This window comes from Vombatus ursinus, unplaced genomic scaffold (genome assembly GCF_900497805.2).
Source record: "Vombatus ursinus unplaced genomic scaffold, bare-nosed wombat genome assembly UNPS02014772.1, whole genome shotgun sequence".
Classification (NCBI taxonomy): domain Eukaryota; kingdom Metazoa; phylum Chordata; class Mammalia; order Diprotodontia; family Vombatidae; genus Vombatus; species Vombatus ursinus.
Window position 1 is genome coordinate 33,223,276 of NW_020954550.1, and position 13,044 is coordinate 33,236,319.

Genomic DNA, 13,044 nt, shown 5'->3' on the forward strand with positions numbered 1-13,044 from the left:
AAAAAAACAAACAAAAACAACAAAACACTCAAATCAAACACAGATAGGCAAACAGAGCACATTGTCATTTCGGTTGTGTTTGAACATTTCTGTCTTATTCTGCCCTCTGAGTCCATTACCTCTCTGTAAAGAGCTGGTTAGCATGCTTCATCACCAGTCCCCTGGAATCATGATTGAAAGAATGTGAATTCTAATAGAGAGGACGTTTATAGGCAAGTGTTGGCCAGGAAAAGGTGAGTGGAATGAGAGGGCAGTCCATTGACGTGGCCTCTCCATAGGCCATGATAATGTTGACCTGATTGTATTTTTGGAGAGAACCACAAAAGAAAAGGGTCAGAATAAATAGGAAACTGTGTAGTCCCAAGGAGTTCAGAGCTGAGTGTATTGGGTCCTTCTGGTAAGGTCTTTTGAGGTCCAGTTTAGAGGGTAGAATGGCAGCAGCAGGGGAGAAAATGCTCAGGATGAGGATGAGTCAGCAGGGTCCAGGGGAATTCAAACATGAGTGCAAAAAAGATTTATCACATGTAAGAAGAAAACTACCAGCCCCCCCTCCAAGTGTAAAATCTGGTGTGTATTAAGTTAAAATATATATTCTATGATTCTTAATTCCTAGGGGACTGTATCTATTCTGGGATATTGTGCCAAGAATCATTTGGATATTGTTTTAAAGGTTCTTAAAACATTTCAAGCAGATCAGAAGTCCTTCTCAAGTCGCTGTAAGGTAAAAGACACAATTTGCCCTTAAACTACTTCGTAATGTCAGGCATAAACCATAACTGTTTCCTTAGGCTAGACATAGCCAAAAACACAGACTTGTGGAAATGAGAATGGGAAATGGGAAGCCATGCAGATTTTTTATTAGCCTCTCTCATTTACACTTGTGGTCAAGATAGGGGAATGTAAAATGGTACAGTCAAGTAGATTGGTAACCAGTTAAATGATCTAAATCAAAGTGTTTTGATTGATGAGTCACTGTTACCTAGAGCAGGAATTCTTAACCTGGGATCCATGAACTTGTGACTTTAAAAAAAATTATTTTGATAATTATATTTCAATAAAAATTTATTTCCTTGGTAATTCTATGTATTTTATTTTTATGCATTTAAAATCATTCTGAGAAAGGGTCCCTAGGCATCACCTGACTGCTAAAGGGGTCCATGATGCCAAAAAAGCTAAGAATCTCCAACCTAGACTGAAACTTCTAGGGACTTATTATAAGACTCTAACTTTTGTTTGTTTGTTTACCTATACCTTGCAAGAAGGCATAGGTGACATACGGTTGAGACCTGTGGATAATGTGAAGCTGGGAAATAGGCTTAATTCATTGAATGACAGAATAAATATCCCAAAATACCTCAATAAGTTGGAAAAATAGGCCGAAGCTGATGTAGAAATCTTAAGTACTGCATTTCAAAAACCCAAAGTGTGAGTACAAAATAGCAGAAATATGGTTAGATCAGAGTTCCTATGAAAAAGGACTTCTGGGTTTGAGTCGACTTCAGACTAACGGGAATTAGCATTGTGAAATTAATACAATCTTAGTCTATATAAATAGAAGTCTAATATAAGGAAGGAAATATTCCCACTATGTTCTATATTGGCTAGTATGTATCTCTTTAGTATTGCATTAATTTCTGGGCACCGTATTTCAGGAGGGAAGGAGTCAAGGAGGAGATTGTATCAGACTTCCTCCTTGTTTTGGCCATGACACTAAAGATCCCTGCACTTCAGATTTCCTCACTTGCAAAAGGACTAAATGGGCTCCATAGTGATTTCCAGATCTATGCATGGAACACTGTGATTTTCTAAGAACTGAAGACATTTATCCTTTATAAGAGAAGACTTAAATGGGAAACCAGAGCTGTGTTCAAATTCCTGAAGAATGGTTATATGCAAAAGAGAACTACAAAGTAGAAAAAATCAGGATGATGTAATAGAAAATCTCTATGGCAGCTGAGCAGAAGAGGGATTGAAGTGGAGAGAGACTTAAAGAAGGGAGACCAATTAAGAGGCTACCTCAGTAGTCCAGGGGAGAAGTGATGAGAGCCTGAACTAGGCTTGTGACTATGAAAGTAGAGAAAAGGTGTTACAGGCCAGGGCATGGGTAGAATTGGGGGGAAGTTCTGGTTACTCTTCCATACCACCAGCAGGGGTTATTGTGGGCCAAGAAACTAAAGAGTACCATAGGTTCCCAAAGTGGGCGATACTGCCCTCCTGGGAGGGCACTGGAATGATCAGGGTGGGGGTGGGGTGGTAGTATCCTTCGGTGCAATTGGCGGGGGCGACGTTGAATAAAAGTAAGGGGGCAGTGGAAGCATAAGGAAAGAAGAGAAGATAAAATTTTGAAAGATTTTTTGTACATGTTTCATTAGTTATGTAATGTTAAAGTCATAGTGATTACATTATTCTTTCCAAATAAACACACAAAATGAAAGTTATAAGCAATCAGTGATCAAGTCCACTGACAGGTCTTAACAAGCATGTGTTAGCAGCAGAGTGCGTATCACATTGTCAGGAAGTCCAGCATGCATTGACAGGAATATGTGCGTGTAATGACTTATTTACATTACGATATTATATGGTTACATGACGCAATATTGCATCATCAAAATTTCAATGCAGGAAAAAACCCACAAATTTACAATAAATTATTAAAGTCAAGATGTATCATTTTTTAAAAATATATTACACATTTTTTGAAATGACACACAAAGCTAAAGGGTTAAAGAAAGTAGATTTCTGGGGGTGGGGGAAACACCAAGTGATTTTTTTTTAAAGGGGATGGTAGACCAATCAAGTTTGGGAACCTCTGGAGTAGACCTAGTTTGAGTTAACTCTGCCTTAGAGCTAACTTTGACTTAGAGTCAGGAAAGATCGGGATTCAAATCCCACCTCGTGCTTATTTTAAAGATTCAATTTCACAAGCATTTAATAAGTAGTTACTTTGCATAAGGCATCATATTGGGCACTGGGGAAATGAAACTGTCTCCATCCTCAAGAAACTTATTAAATTCTGCTTTGTCTGGAGTAGAAGAGAGGGGGACAACAGGTACACAGATAAATGTAAATTATCTGAAAAGTAAATATAAGGTTATGTTGGGGTAGGAAGAACACTAACCATGAAGGAGGAGGCAGGATCAGGAAAGCCTTCTTCTAGGCAGAAGCACTGAAGCTGAGCCTAGAAGGGGACTAAGGATTCCCAGAGTCAGAGGTGAAAAGGGAGAGGGATCCAGATGTGGGGGAAAGCTTGGACAAAGGCATAGAGGCAGGAAGGAAATGAAACATCATGAACAGGGGCAAGTAATAGTGTAGTTAGGGCACAGAATATATGAAAAGTGATGTCAAATCAATCCAGAAAAAGTTTGAAATCAGACTGTGGAAGTCTTTAAATGCCCTACATATTAGTTGCTAATTTGTCCCTAGACATAAAAGGAACCTTCTTGACCAGGAGAGTAATATAATACCATCTAATCTTCAGGAATATCATTGTGGCAGCTGTGTGATTGATTGAAGAGAGGGAAACCTTAATGCAATTTAGGAGGCTATTAAGTAGTCCAGACTAGAGGTAATTAGGACCTGGACTAAAAAGTAGATATGTGAGCAGAGAGAAGAGGGTATATGTGAAATATGTTGTCAACAAAGCTTGGCACCTGATTATATTTGAGTAGATGGAAAGTAAGAGAAAGTGAAGAGAAGAAAATATCTCTAAGACTGCAAACCTGGGTGACTGGAAGGATGGTAGTACTCTGACAGAAAAAGGGAGGTAGAAACATGAGTGTGCTTATGTGGAATTGGGAGAAAAATGAGTTTCATTTTGGCTATGTTGAGTTCAAGATGTTTATGAAATATCCATGTGGAAATAACCAGCAAATACTAGTCCAAAACAGATCCCATTGTCTACACACACACACACACACACACACACACACACACACACACACACACCCTCCCCTCTTCTGAATGTCCCTATTATGTCGAGGTCTCCACCATCCTCCCAGTCACCCAGATTTCTTCCACCAAAGTCCTAAAATCCACTTTTATCTTCTTGTCCAAAAGACTCACAGCTTGATCCAAATCAATCCAACTGGGGACAAACAACTCAAACTACAGCAGGTCTACTCTATAATTTCTTGACTTACGAGAGCCCCTGTTGTGGTATGAAAGATTAACCAGGGCCACCCCAATTTCACTGATACCCTGTCCTACATCACCTTTTCTCTACTCACTCAGCCACAAGCCTAGTTCAGGCTCTCATCACTTCTCCCCTGGACCACTGAGGTAGCCTCCTAATTGCTTTCTCTGCCTTCAGTCTTTCCCTACTTCAATCCCTCTTCTGTTCAGCTGCCATAGTGATTTTCCTAAAATGTAGGTCTGATCATATCACCCCCTTATTCAAAAAATTTTAGTGGCTCCATATTACAATACAATAAACATTCATTAAAACGCCTATTGTGTGTCAAGTGCTGGGGATGCAAAAAAGAAAGGCAATCTCTCCCCTCAAAGAGCTTTTAATCTAGCAGTGGATGATAACACACAAAAGGCAGCTGAAAAGGGGGTGGGGCAGAGGGTATCCAGTGCAGGGAGCATGATGCTAGTGGAGCCAAAATCAAGCAAGGCAGTTGGAGGCAAATGAAGAGTTGCTGAGCTCCTGGGTCTTTTTTAAAGGGAAGTTTGGGAAGGAGTTTTGTTTTGTTTTTCTCCAACTTCCAATCCGCTAATCAAATGCAAGTGCACATATATCCTGGAGAGAAATATTACATCTAGGATCAAATATAAGCTCTTCTTTTTAGTTTTTAAAGCCCTTCAATGTCCGGGCCCTTCCTACATAACCAGTCTTAGATTTTACTTCTCTCCACAAACTCTATGATCCAGTTATATTGGTGCTATTTCTGGCACATGGCACTCCATGCCCCATGTCAAGAATGCTCTTCCTCAACTCCACCTCTTAGAAGCTTTGGCTTTCTTCAAGACACCACTCAAATGCTACCTTTGTAGGAATATTTTACCAGGCTCTTCAGCCTCAAAAGCCTCCCCTCATCAAATAATCTTCCATCTACTCTGACATATCTTGATGTAACTACTTAAACATTTTATACAATCATAATTTTGTAAAGACAACAACTTTGAAAGGTTTAAAAACTGATCAATGCAATAACCAACCACAATTCCAGAGGACCAATGAGGGAGCATGCCATTTAACTCCTGATAGGAAGGGGACAAACTAAATTAACAGAACAAGACATACATTTTCTGACATTGCCAATGCTGTGTTACGTTTAACTATGCATATTTTATACAAGGGCTCAGTTTTTCTTTTTCTTTTTTTCCAGTCGGAGGATAGGGAGTGGGAAGAAGACAAATAATGCTTTTTGCTTGAAAGAAAAAAACTAGAACCCTTTCCAGCAAAATCAGGGCTAAAACAACAATGTCCATTTTCATCACTCCTGTCTGACATAGCAGTAGGAATGCCTGCATTAGCAATAAGACAAGAAAATGAAATTGAGGGAATAAGCATAGGTAAGAAAAAAGGGAAATTATCTCTTTTTTAAGATCACATGATAGCATACTTCAAAAAGCCCTAAAGATCCAACTAAAAAGTAACAAACAATAACTTTAGCAAACTTACTGGATATAAAATGTGATGGTTGGTTTGAGTATGTATTGCCCACATAGATTATGTGTGTTGACATGGGTCAGTCTTTCTAAATGTGGATTGTAAGGAGACATGAATAGATACCATTAGCATCTGTTTCGTGCAAAGAGGGAAAGAAGGAGGTTAGTACCAAAAGCTGGCTACTCTGATCTCCTCAGAGAGAAGGAGTACTGGGCTAGAATTATGTCTATCTTCCCCTCTAAGTATTGTTAGTGTAGGGAAAGTAATTTTTAAGTTCAAACTGAACTCCTGATCACTATCACTTAAAGAGGAAGGAGTACCCCAAGTTATATACCCAATGCTTGACTCCCTTGATATCAAATGCCAGTTCCACAAAGAAAACACAAAGCAAATAGCAAATAAATGTATTTATCCAAACAAATAACAATCAGAAATCAGAGAATATATGCAAATGATAATATGCCCAAACAATACACAGAGAGAATGAATTCTCCCACTGGGAATGGAATATCTCAGCTCAATCAGGAAAGAGTCTCAGATCTGACCCACAGGGAAATACCCCAAATTCTCTACTGCAGTAGACTGGGGATGAGGACATGATCAAGGTGCAGGTTCCTCTATATGTCAGCTTATTCCTAGATGACTAGAGTCTGCCTGTCTGTCTGTCTGTCTGTCTGTCTGTCTGTCTCTCTCTCTCTCTCTCTCTCTCTCTCTCTCTCTCTCTCTCTCTCTCTCTCTCTCCAGGGAATTCTCCCTGAAGAGAATGTGTCTGGAAGTAGGTCATCTCTTTGGATGCCAGAAACCAGCCAGAAGCTCAGGATCCCTCCTCTCCCAAGCTCTCCCCAGCTCCACCCCTCAAGCCATAAGGTGCAGGGTGACATGGTCAGATGTGCTTCAGGAAGACCATTCTGACACAGAATGGAGGATGAGCTAGAGTGGAGAGAGACTTGTGCCATGGGAAAAAAAATCAGTAAGCCATTATAATAGTCTAAATTTGAAATGATGAGGGCCTACACCAGGATGGCCAGCAGGATCAAACGAGAGAAGGAGGCACAGAGGAGAGCTGCTATGAAAAGAAAATTATCAGGCCTTGGCAACAGATTGGAAAAAGGGAGGAAGTGATGGTGAGGAGTTGAGGATGAAAAAACCTCAGTTGAGAACCAAGGTGACTGGGAGGATGGTGGTAACCTCAAAAGTAATAGGGAAGTTAGGAAGAAAAGGTTTAGAGGGAAATATAATATACAGAAACAAATATATCTAGTACTCTAATATTTAAAAATCACAAAAATCAGCTACTAGGATAAAGACTTACTATTTCGCAAGGACTGCTGGGAAAATTAAATGGCAGTATTAAAGAAGTTAGAATTATGGTAACACTCCAGACCATATATCAAGACAAACTCCATTTGGATACATGACCTAAATATAAAAGGTCATATGACAAACAAATTAGAAAAACATGGCAGAAAACATTGCCTATCATATCAATGGATAAGGGAAAGTTCATGACCAAACAAGAGACAGAAAAGGTCACAGAAGATAAAATGGATATTTTCTATGAATTTTTTACAAATAAATCAATAGTAAAATTATAGGAAATTTAATTTAAATTAATTGAGATTAAAAAGGAAACAGTAAAATATTTGTAGAAAGTTTCTCTGATAAAGTTTTGGTTTGTAAGGTATACAGAGAACTGAAATTTATAAGAATAAAGGCCATTCCCAATTAATAAACAGTCCAAGGCAGCTGTTGTGTTCTATAATAGGTAGCTCTCAAGTTAAAAAAAAAAACAAAACAAAACAGGTTGCTTATAAGCCATACTTTTATAGCCATACCAAAAAAATGTTCCAAATCACTACTAGTTAGAAAAATGAAAATTGAAGCAATATTGAGATTCTGTTTCATACCTATCTGATTGGCAAAGATGACAATAAATGAAAACAAATGCTTGAGGGTCTGAAGAGAAATTGGCACACTGATGCACTGTTGGTGGACCTGTGAATGGGTCCAATCATTCTGAAAGCAATTTGGAATTATACACAAAATGTTATTAAACAGTTCACACCCTTTGACCCAACCATACCACTTTTACTTCTACATTCAAAAGAGATCAAAGAAATAGGAAAAGATCTTTTATGTACAAGAACATGTGTCTCATGTTCATCTGTAAATGTTTGTAATGTAAAAACAAAACACATCAATACTTTTTAAAAGTTTTTTAATCTAATTGCTTACATGTCCCTCCCATTAAAATATAGTTCCTTATAGTTAGGGACATTTTTTTAGCCCTTCTTTGTAATAATATTTAACATAGTACCTGACACATAGTTAAGTGTTTAATAATGCTTGTTAACTAACTTGATTGGCTGACTGTTGAAGGACAGTGCTTTGAGGTATACCAGTACGTAGGAGGAAGCACATGGATGATGATCCAGCAAAAATTTTTAAAAAGTAACAATAAAAAAATTTTAAAGCCACCACCAAAAAACAAACAAACCCCAAAAACAAAAACCCTGAGAAGTAAGGGTCAAATATATAAGGGGAGTACCAAGAGAAACCAATGTCCCAAAAATTCAGAGAGAAGTGAGAATTCAGTAGGAAAGGAGGGTAATTAAGTGTCAGAACCTGCAGAGATCTATAATCATGGCTGAGAGAAGACTATTGGATTTAACAATAAAAATATTGTTATTAACTTTAAGGAGAGCAGTTTAAGTTGAGTGGTAGGATCTGAAGACAGATTGCAGAGGGTTGAGAATAGCATGGAATGTAAAATGGGATCTACATGTCAGCTATTATTAACAAGGATCAATGATCTGAAAATACAAGACAAGCAACTCCAGGTTTCCTAGAAGGAAGAACTTCCTAACATAGTGCTGCCAATATGGAATGGATGCCTCAGGGAGTAGTAGTGTGTTTCCACCACCAAGGTGTTCAGATAGAGAATAGAAGACTACCTACTGGCAAATATGACAGAGGAGGCCTCTAACATTTCTCGTAAATTTTGGATTATGGCACCTTAGTGTTTTGGTATAGTCATAATTTCACTAAGGTGGGTACTCCCTCCACCAATGCGGATCAAAGTCCTCCATACCTTCTCATCCTATGCTATACTTGTCCATGTCCTTCCAGACAGACTCCACAGAGGGTCCACCTAATCTATGGGAGGGCTTTCTCTTCATCTTTTAACTTCCATGAACTCTACACTTGAGCTAAACTATCCTACTCTGCATGTTCTATTCTCATGCTGTCTTCTTTTTGTGATATTTCCCAGAGTATCCACCCTGCTTTTCTTAAAATTCCTTTATCCTTTAAACCCCAACTCACATCCATTATATTTTATGCCATCTTCCCTGATATCTTTATTGGGTAATGAATATCTCACTTAGGGCTCAATGCAGCATTTTGGTTTGCACTTGATTAATGCACTAATGTACTTTCTTTAAAAGTTTCATATTATAGCTATCTCTCTGTACTTCTTATTCTCCTACCAATCTGTAAGACCCTTGAGGGCAGGAACTGCTTCTTACCTAAATGCTGCTTCCCATCCACTGCCTAGCACACTGTAGGCACTTAAACATAAGTATCTGTTGTATTGAATTCTCTCATTTGCAGTAGGAGAACTACTACTCTCTTTTCCAATCATATATATCACAAAATATACTACTGAGGAAGCTCCTCCTTATAAAAAATGATTGGCAGCATATTGTAACTTGTTTATGCTCACCATTCATCTTTCTATTGTCCAGTGGGTTGTCTTTTTTTTCTGTATTCCAAATACCTGTGTTCTCCCACTTATATGGAATTATGTTATATGGATGTTACATGGAATTCTATGATAAATAACAAATTTTTTCTTCATCTCTACTACTAATGCTAGTAAAGAAAGTCTAAATGAGATTGGTATGTGTCTGTCTTTTTCTGAGCTTCTCAGGAACCATGAAGCCCGCTTAAATATGCATACCACTTTCAAGGTTTCTCTGGTGAAAAGGGTTTCAAGTGTCCCAATTAGTATAATTCTCATTATTAATTACCAGATATTGAGTTTATACCAACTACCTAACTCTGAATAGGTGCTATAAATAGGAGGAAAATGTTTTCACCTCAACTCTTTTTGGGGGAACTTTTATAGTTAGCAGGAAATGGGGATTTCTAAATTAGAAAAAAGCCTGAGAAAAAAAATTGACTCAGTGATCTTTTTCATATTCCCCCTTCCTAATGTTTAGTCTGTCTTGTATGGAAAGAAGGCATTGACCAAGATTGACCTTATAGCAATTTATGGATGTGTGGCTCTCCAATCTCCTAAAAGACAACTTCTCCCTATTGTGGAAAAAGACATTGTGATCCCTGTCCTGAATCTCTATACTTCCAGCTGTCAGGTAACAACCAGCAACATCAGGATGCTTATAGGGTCTAATTCAGGGTTTTCCCAAGTGAGGTTCAAGGAACCATGTGGGTCTTCAGTTCCCAGGCATTCCTTAGAGTCAAAAAGGAGGATTACTCAGGCTTTGAGTCCCAATGGCTCAGCCTCAAGAAAATTGAGATAAAGAACCTAAGGGAATGGGGAAAAAAATAAGAAAATGCTCTGTAATAAAGATTGGAGGCTTACTGAAGTCCTTCAAAACCCATGTTTCTCTACGATGCTGTCCCAAAGGAATTTGGCTCACATTGCTCTAATTTTACTGACCTCAGCACTTAATGCTTAACATTATAATCATCCATGTCTTGTCCACCCAACTCCATTGTAAGGTCATTGAGGACAAAAACTTCATCTTATTCCTCACAGTATAAGCACAGTGCACTAATCACTATTTATGTACTGATTTTTTGGTGTATGATGAAAAAGTGAAAATATAGACATAATAAATATTACTTGAAAAATATGAAAGAAAAAAGTTGATGTGTTGCATGAAATTTATCCCTGAAAAAACCATGGCCTACCACACACACACACACACACATTGAAAAAATCCAGTTTAAATGTTATAACCATCAATAATACTGGAGTCAGGGCAGCTAGGTGGTACAGGGGATAGAGTACCAGCCCTGGAATCAGGAGAACCTGAATTCAAGTCTGACCTTAGACATTTGACACTCACTAGCTATGTGACCCTGGGCAAGTTACTTAACCCCAACTGCCTCCAAAAATAAAAAATACTGGAGTCATCCCTTCCCCATCGTCTATAGTCCTATAGCTTTAAAAAGATTACCTGCTAGAAAGTCATCCTTTATAACAAAAAAATCGAACAAGACCAACTCATTAACCAAGTCTAATTTTATACACACTATTCCATAACCATAGACCATACCACAGCTTCTACAAAGAAATCAGGAAAGTACATTCTCGTATCTCTTCTTTGGGGTAATGCTGTCATTGCAATTTTATAGCTTTGGTGTTATTGGTTTCTCTTTTGTTCATTTACCAATTGCATTAAATTTCATAAACTTCCAGCTCCATTTTTCTTCCCACAGAGCATTACCCTTTCCCCACCATTATCAGAAACAGTTTTTAAACTAATCATATGGCACCGAAACCCAAAGGCTCACCCTTGTAATTTAATTCTGAACTCTGACATTCTTAGAATAGTTCTCTAACTTGCATTTCACTGGTTAGTTAGTTAAGGATTACCCTGAGAAGTATATTTAACCCTTGATACTTTGGTTCTCAAGATTCCAAATTTGAGAGAATTGAGAAAAGCCACTGATAATACAGAATGATGCTTCGGTGTTCCCTATCAGAAACTATCAGGAGCTAGTTTCAAGACTTGATTATTCCATAACCACTCATTGAGTTTTTGCTTTCATCTTTGACTTTTCAGATATTGGGAATTACTGTTTTAAACAAGGTGAGTTATAATTCAATATTTTCGTTGTTCTACCTATATTAGGATCTGCTATAAAAATCATTCAAAATTATATAACATCTTGATTTGACTCCCAACAATAGGATCAGCAATTAGGGATGTCTCCTATTCTGGAGCCATGGCTTTTGAGGCTGCTCTAAAGCAATGCAAGGGGCTTCACAATTTTTCATTCAGTAGAAGTTAAAAGTTGGACTCTTCTATGTAGAAGCAAGGCAAAGAACCTAATACACGAAAGGGGTGGGTTGGATTTCCTTGGGATAGACATCAGAGATATCTTTTATATCCAGTACCTCATTACTAGTATCACATTTATCATACATAATGCTTCATTTCCCATTAGAACATGGATCTGCAAATGAGCTTCACAAAAAGTATCACTGAAATTTGTATTGCTATTCGGGACACTGAAGAACTACTGAATTTTAATTTAACCCATAAGGAAGTGCTCCTTGGATACATACTGGTGAGTGTCCAAAGGTGCACTGGACAATCTCTTTGATTTTGATTTGTTGTGGCTCTTATTTCTGTTTAACAAGAGTTCAGGGTTTTCCTTCTAAAAATTAACAAATATGAAATAATGAAGCTGATCAGCCCCACGGGAGGAAAGGGGGAGGGGAATAAGTATTTGTTAAGTACCCACTATGTTCCAGACACCGTGCTTAGAGCTTTATAAATATTATCTCATTTGATGAGGTAGCCAGTGTCTCAGTTTCCACTAATACGTCCTCCTTGAGGCTGCAAAGAGGCAGCAGCACCTGGGAGACCAACATGGTTGAAGTAAGAATCAAGGGGATGAGTCCCCCCAAAAAAAATTCTTTATAGTCCATTTCACCTCTTTGCTTGTGTTTCAGGATTTAATCAGAGAAGAACCTCTAGATTCCTTAGCTAGCCCAATCCGTTGGAAAGCCTTAATTGCTATTCGATGCCTAAGGTATAGAACTTACTCTTACTGCTCTCGTCCTCCTTCCTCATCCCAAATCAGTGGCTTACTTGTTAGCCCTGGCCAAAAATAATAATAATAATAATAAAACAGAATCTCATAAACGTGATTTGGATTGGAAACTGCTTCTCCTTCCCAAAGGGTAACAAACTAAATGTATGGGAGAATTATCAAGAAGCAAACAGCTGGTCAGAAGAGTCAGCTTTAATGAAATGCAGAGTACAAATACACATTCTTTATAGGGCCTGGGAATAAACTTCAGTCTTCTAGGTTAAAAGATGTTTGGCCTGTTCACATTCCTTTAGATTAGCTTCAACACCTTCTGTTCACCTAAAAAAGAAAACTAGTCTGAACTTTATCATTCATTGCATACACGCATTCATTAATTACCTGCAGCATCCATAACACTAGTGTAAGCACAAAACAAATAGGGATCCTTGTTGCCAAGATTGTATAATCTAACCTTTAATGCAAGAAAAAAATGTACAAAGATGAGAAAATTAGCAGCTAAAGAAATAAAACTGTGACAAAAATGTGTTAAGGAATGCAAAAGGATTCAGTGTAGCCCTTTCTTCAATATCATCTGAGGTCTCTCCCCAGTTTATATATTTACTCCTGTCCTTATAACT

The 13,044-nt window shown here is 38.0% G+C and overlaps 1 protein-coding gene across 1 annotated transcript in view; it reads left to right on the top strand.

Annotated features, from left to right (window-relative positions):
• MROH2B (maestro heat like repeat family member 2B) overlaps positions 1 to 13,044 on the top strand; it is an 88,220-nt gene that overhangs the window by 43,148 nt on the left and 32,028 nt on the right. Inside the window, exons 20-24 of the mRNA XM_027863596.1 lie at positions 614 to 721; positions 9,838 to 9,990; positions 11,431 to 11,457; positions 11,816 to 11,938; positions 12,327 to 12,406. Coding sequence (XP_027719397.1) covers positions 614 to 721; positions 9,838 to 9,990; positions 11,431 to 11,457; positions 11,816 to 11,938; positions 12,327 to 12,406 — 491 coding nt within the window. The remainder of the gene's footprint in view (positions 1 to 613; positions 722 to 9,837; positions 9,991 to 11,430; positions 11,458 to 11,815; positions 11,939 to 12,326; positions 12,407 to 13,044) is intronic.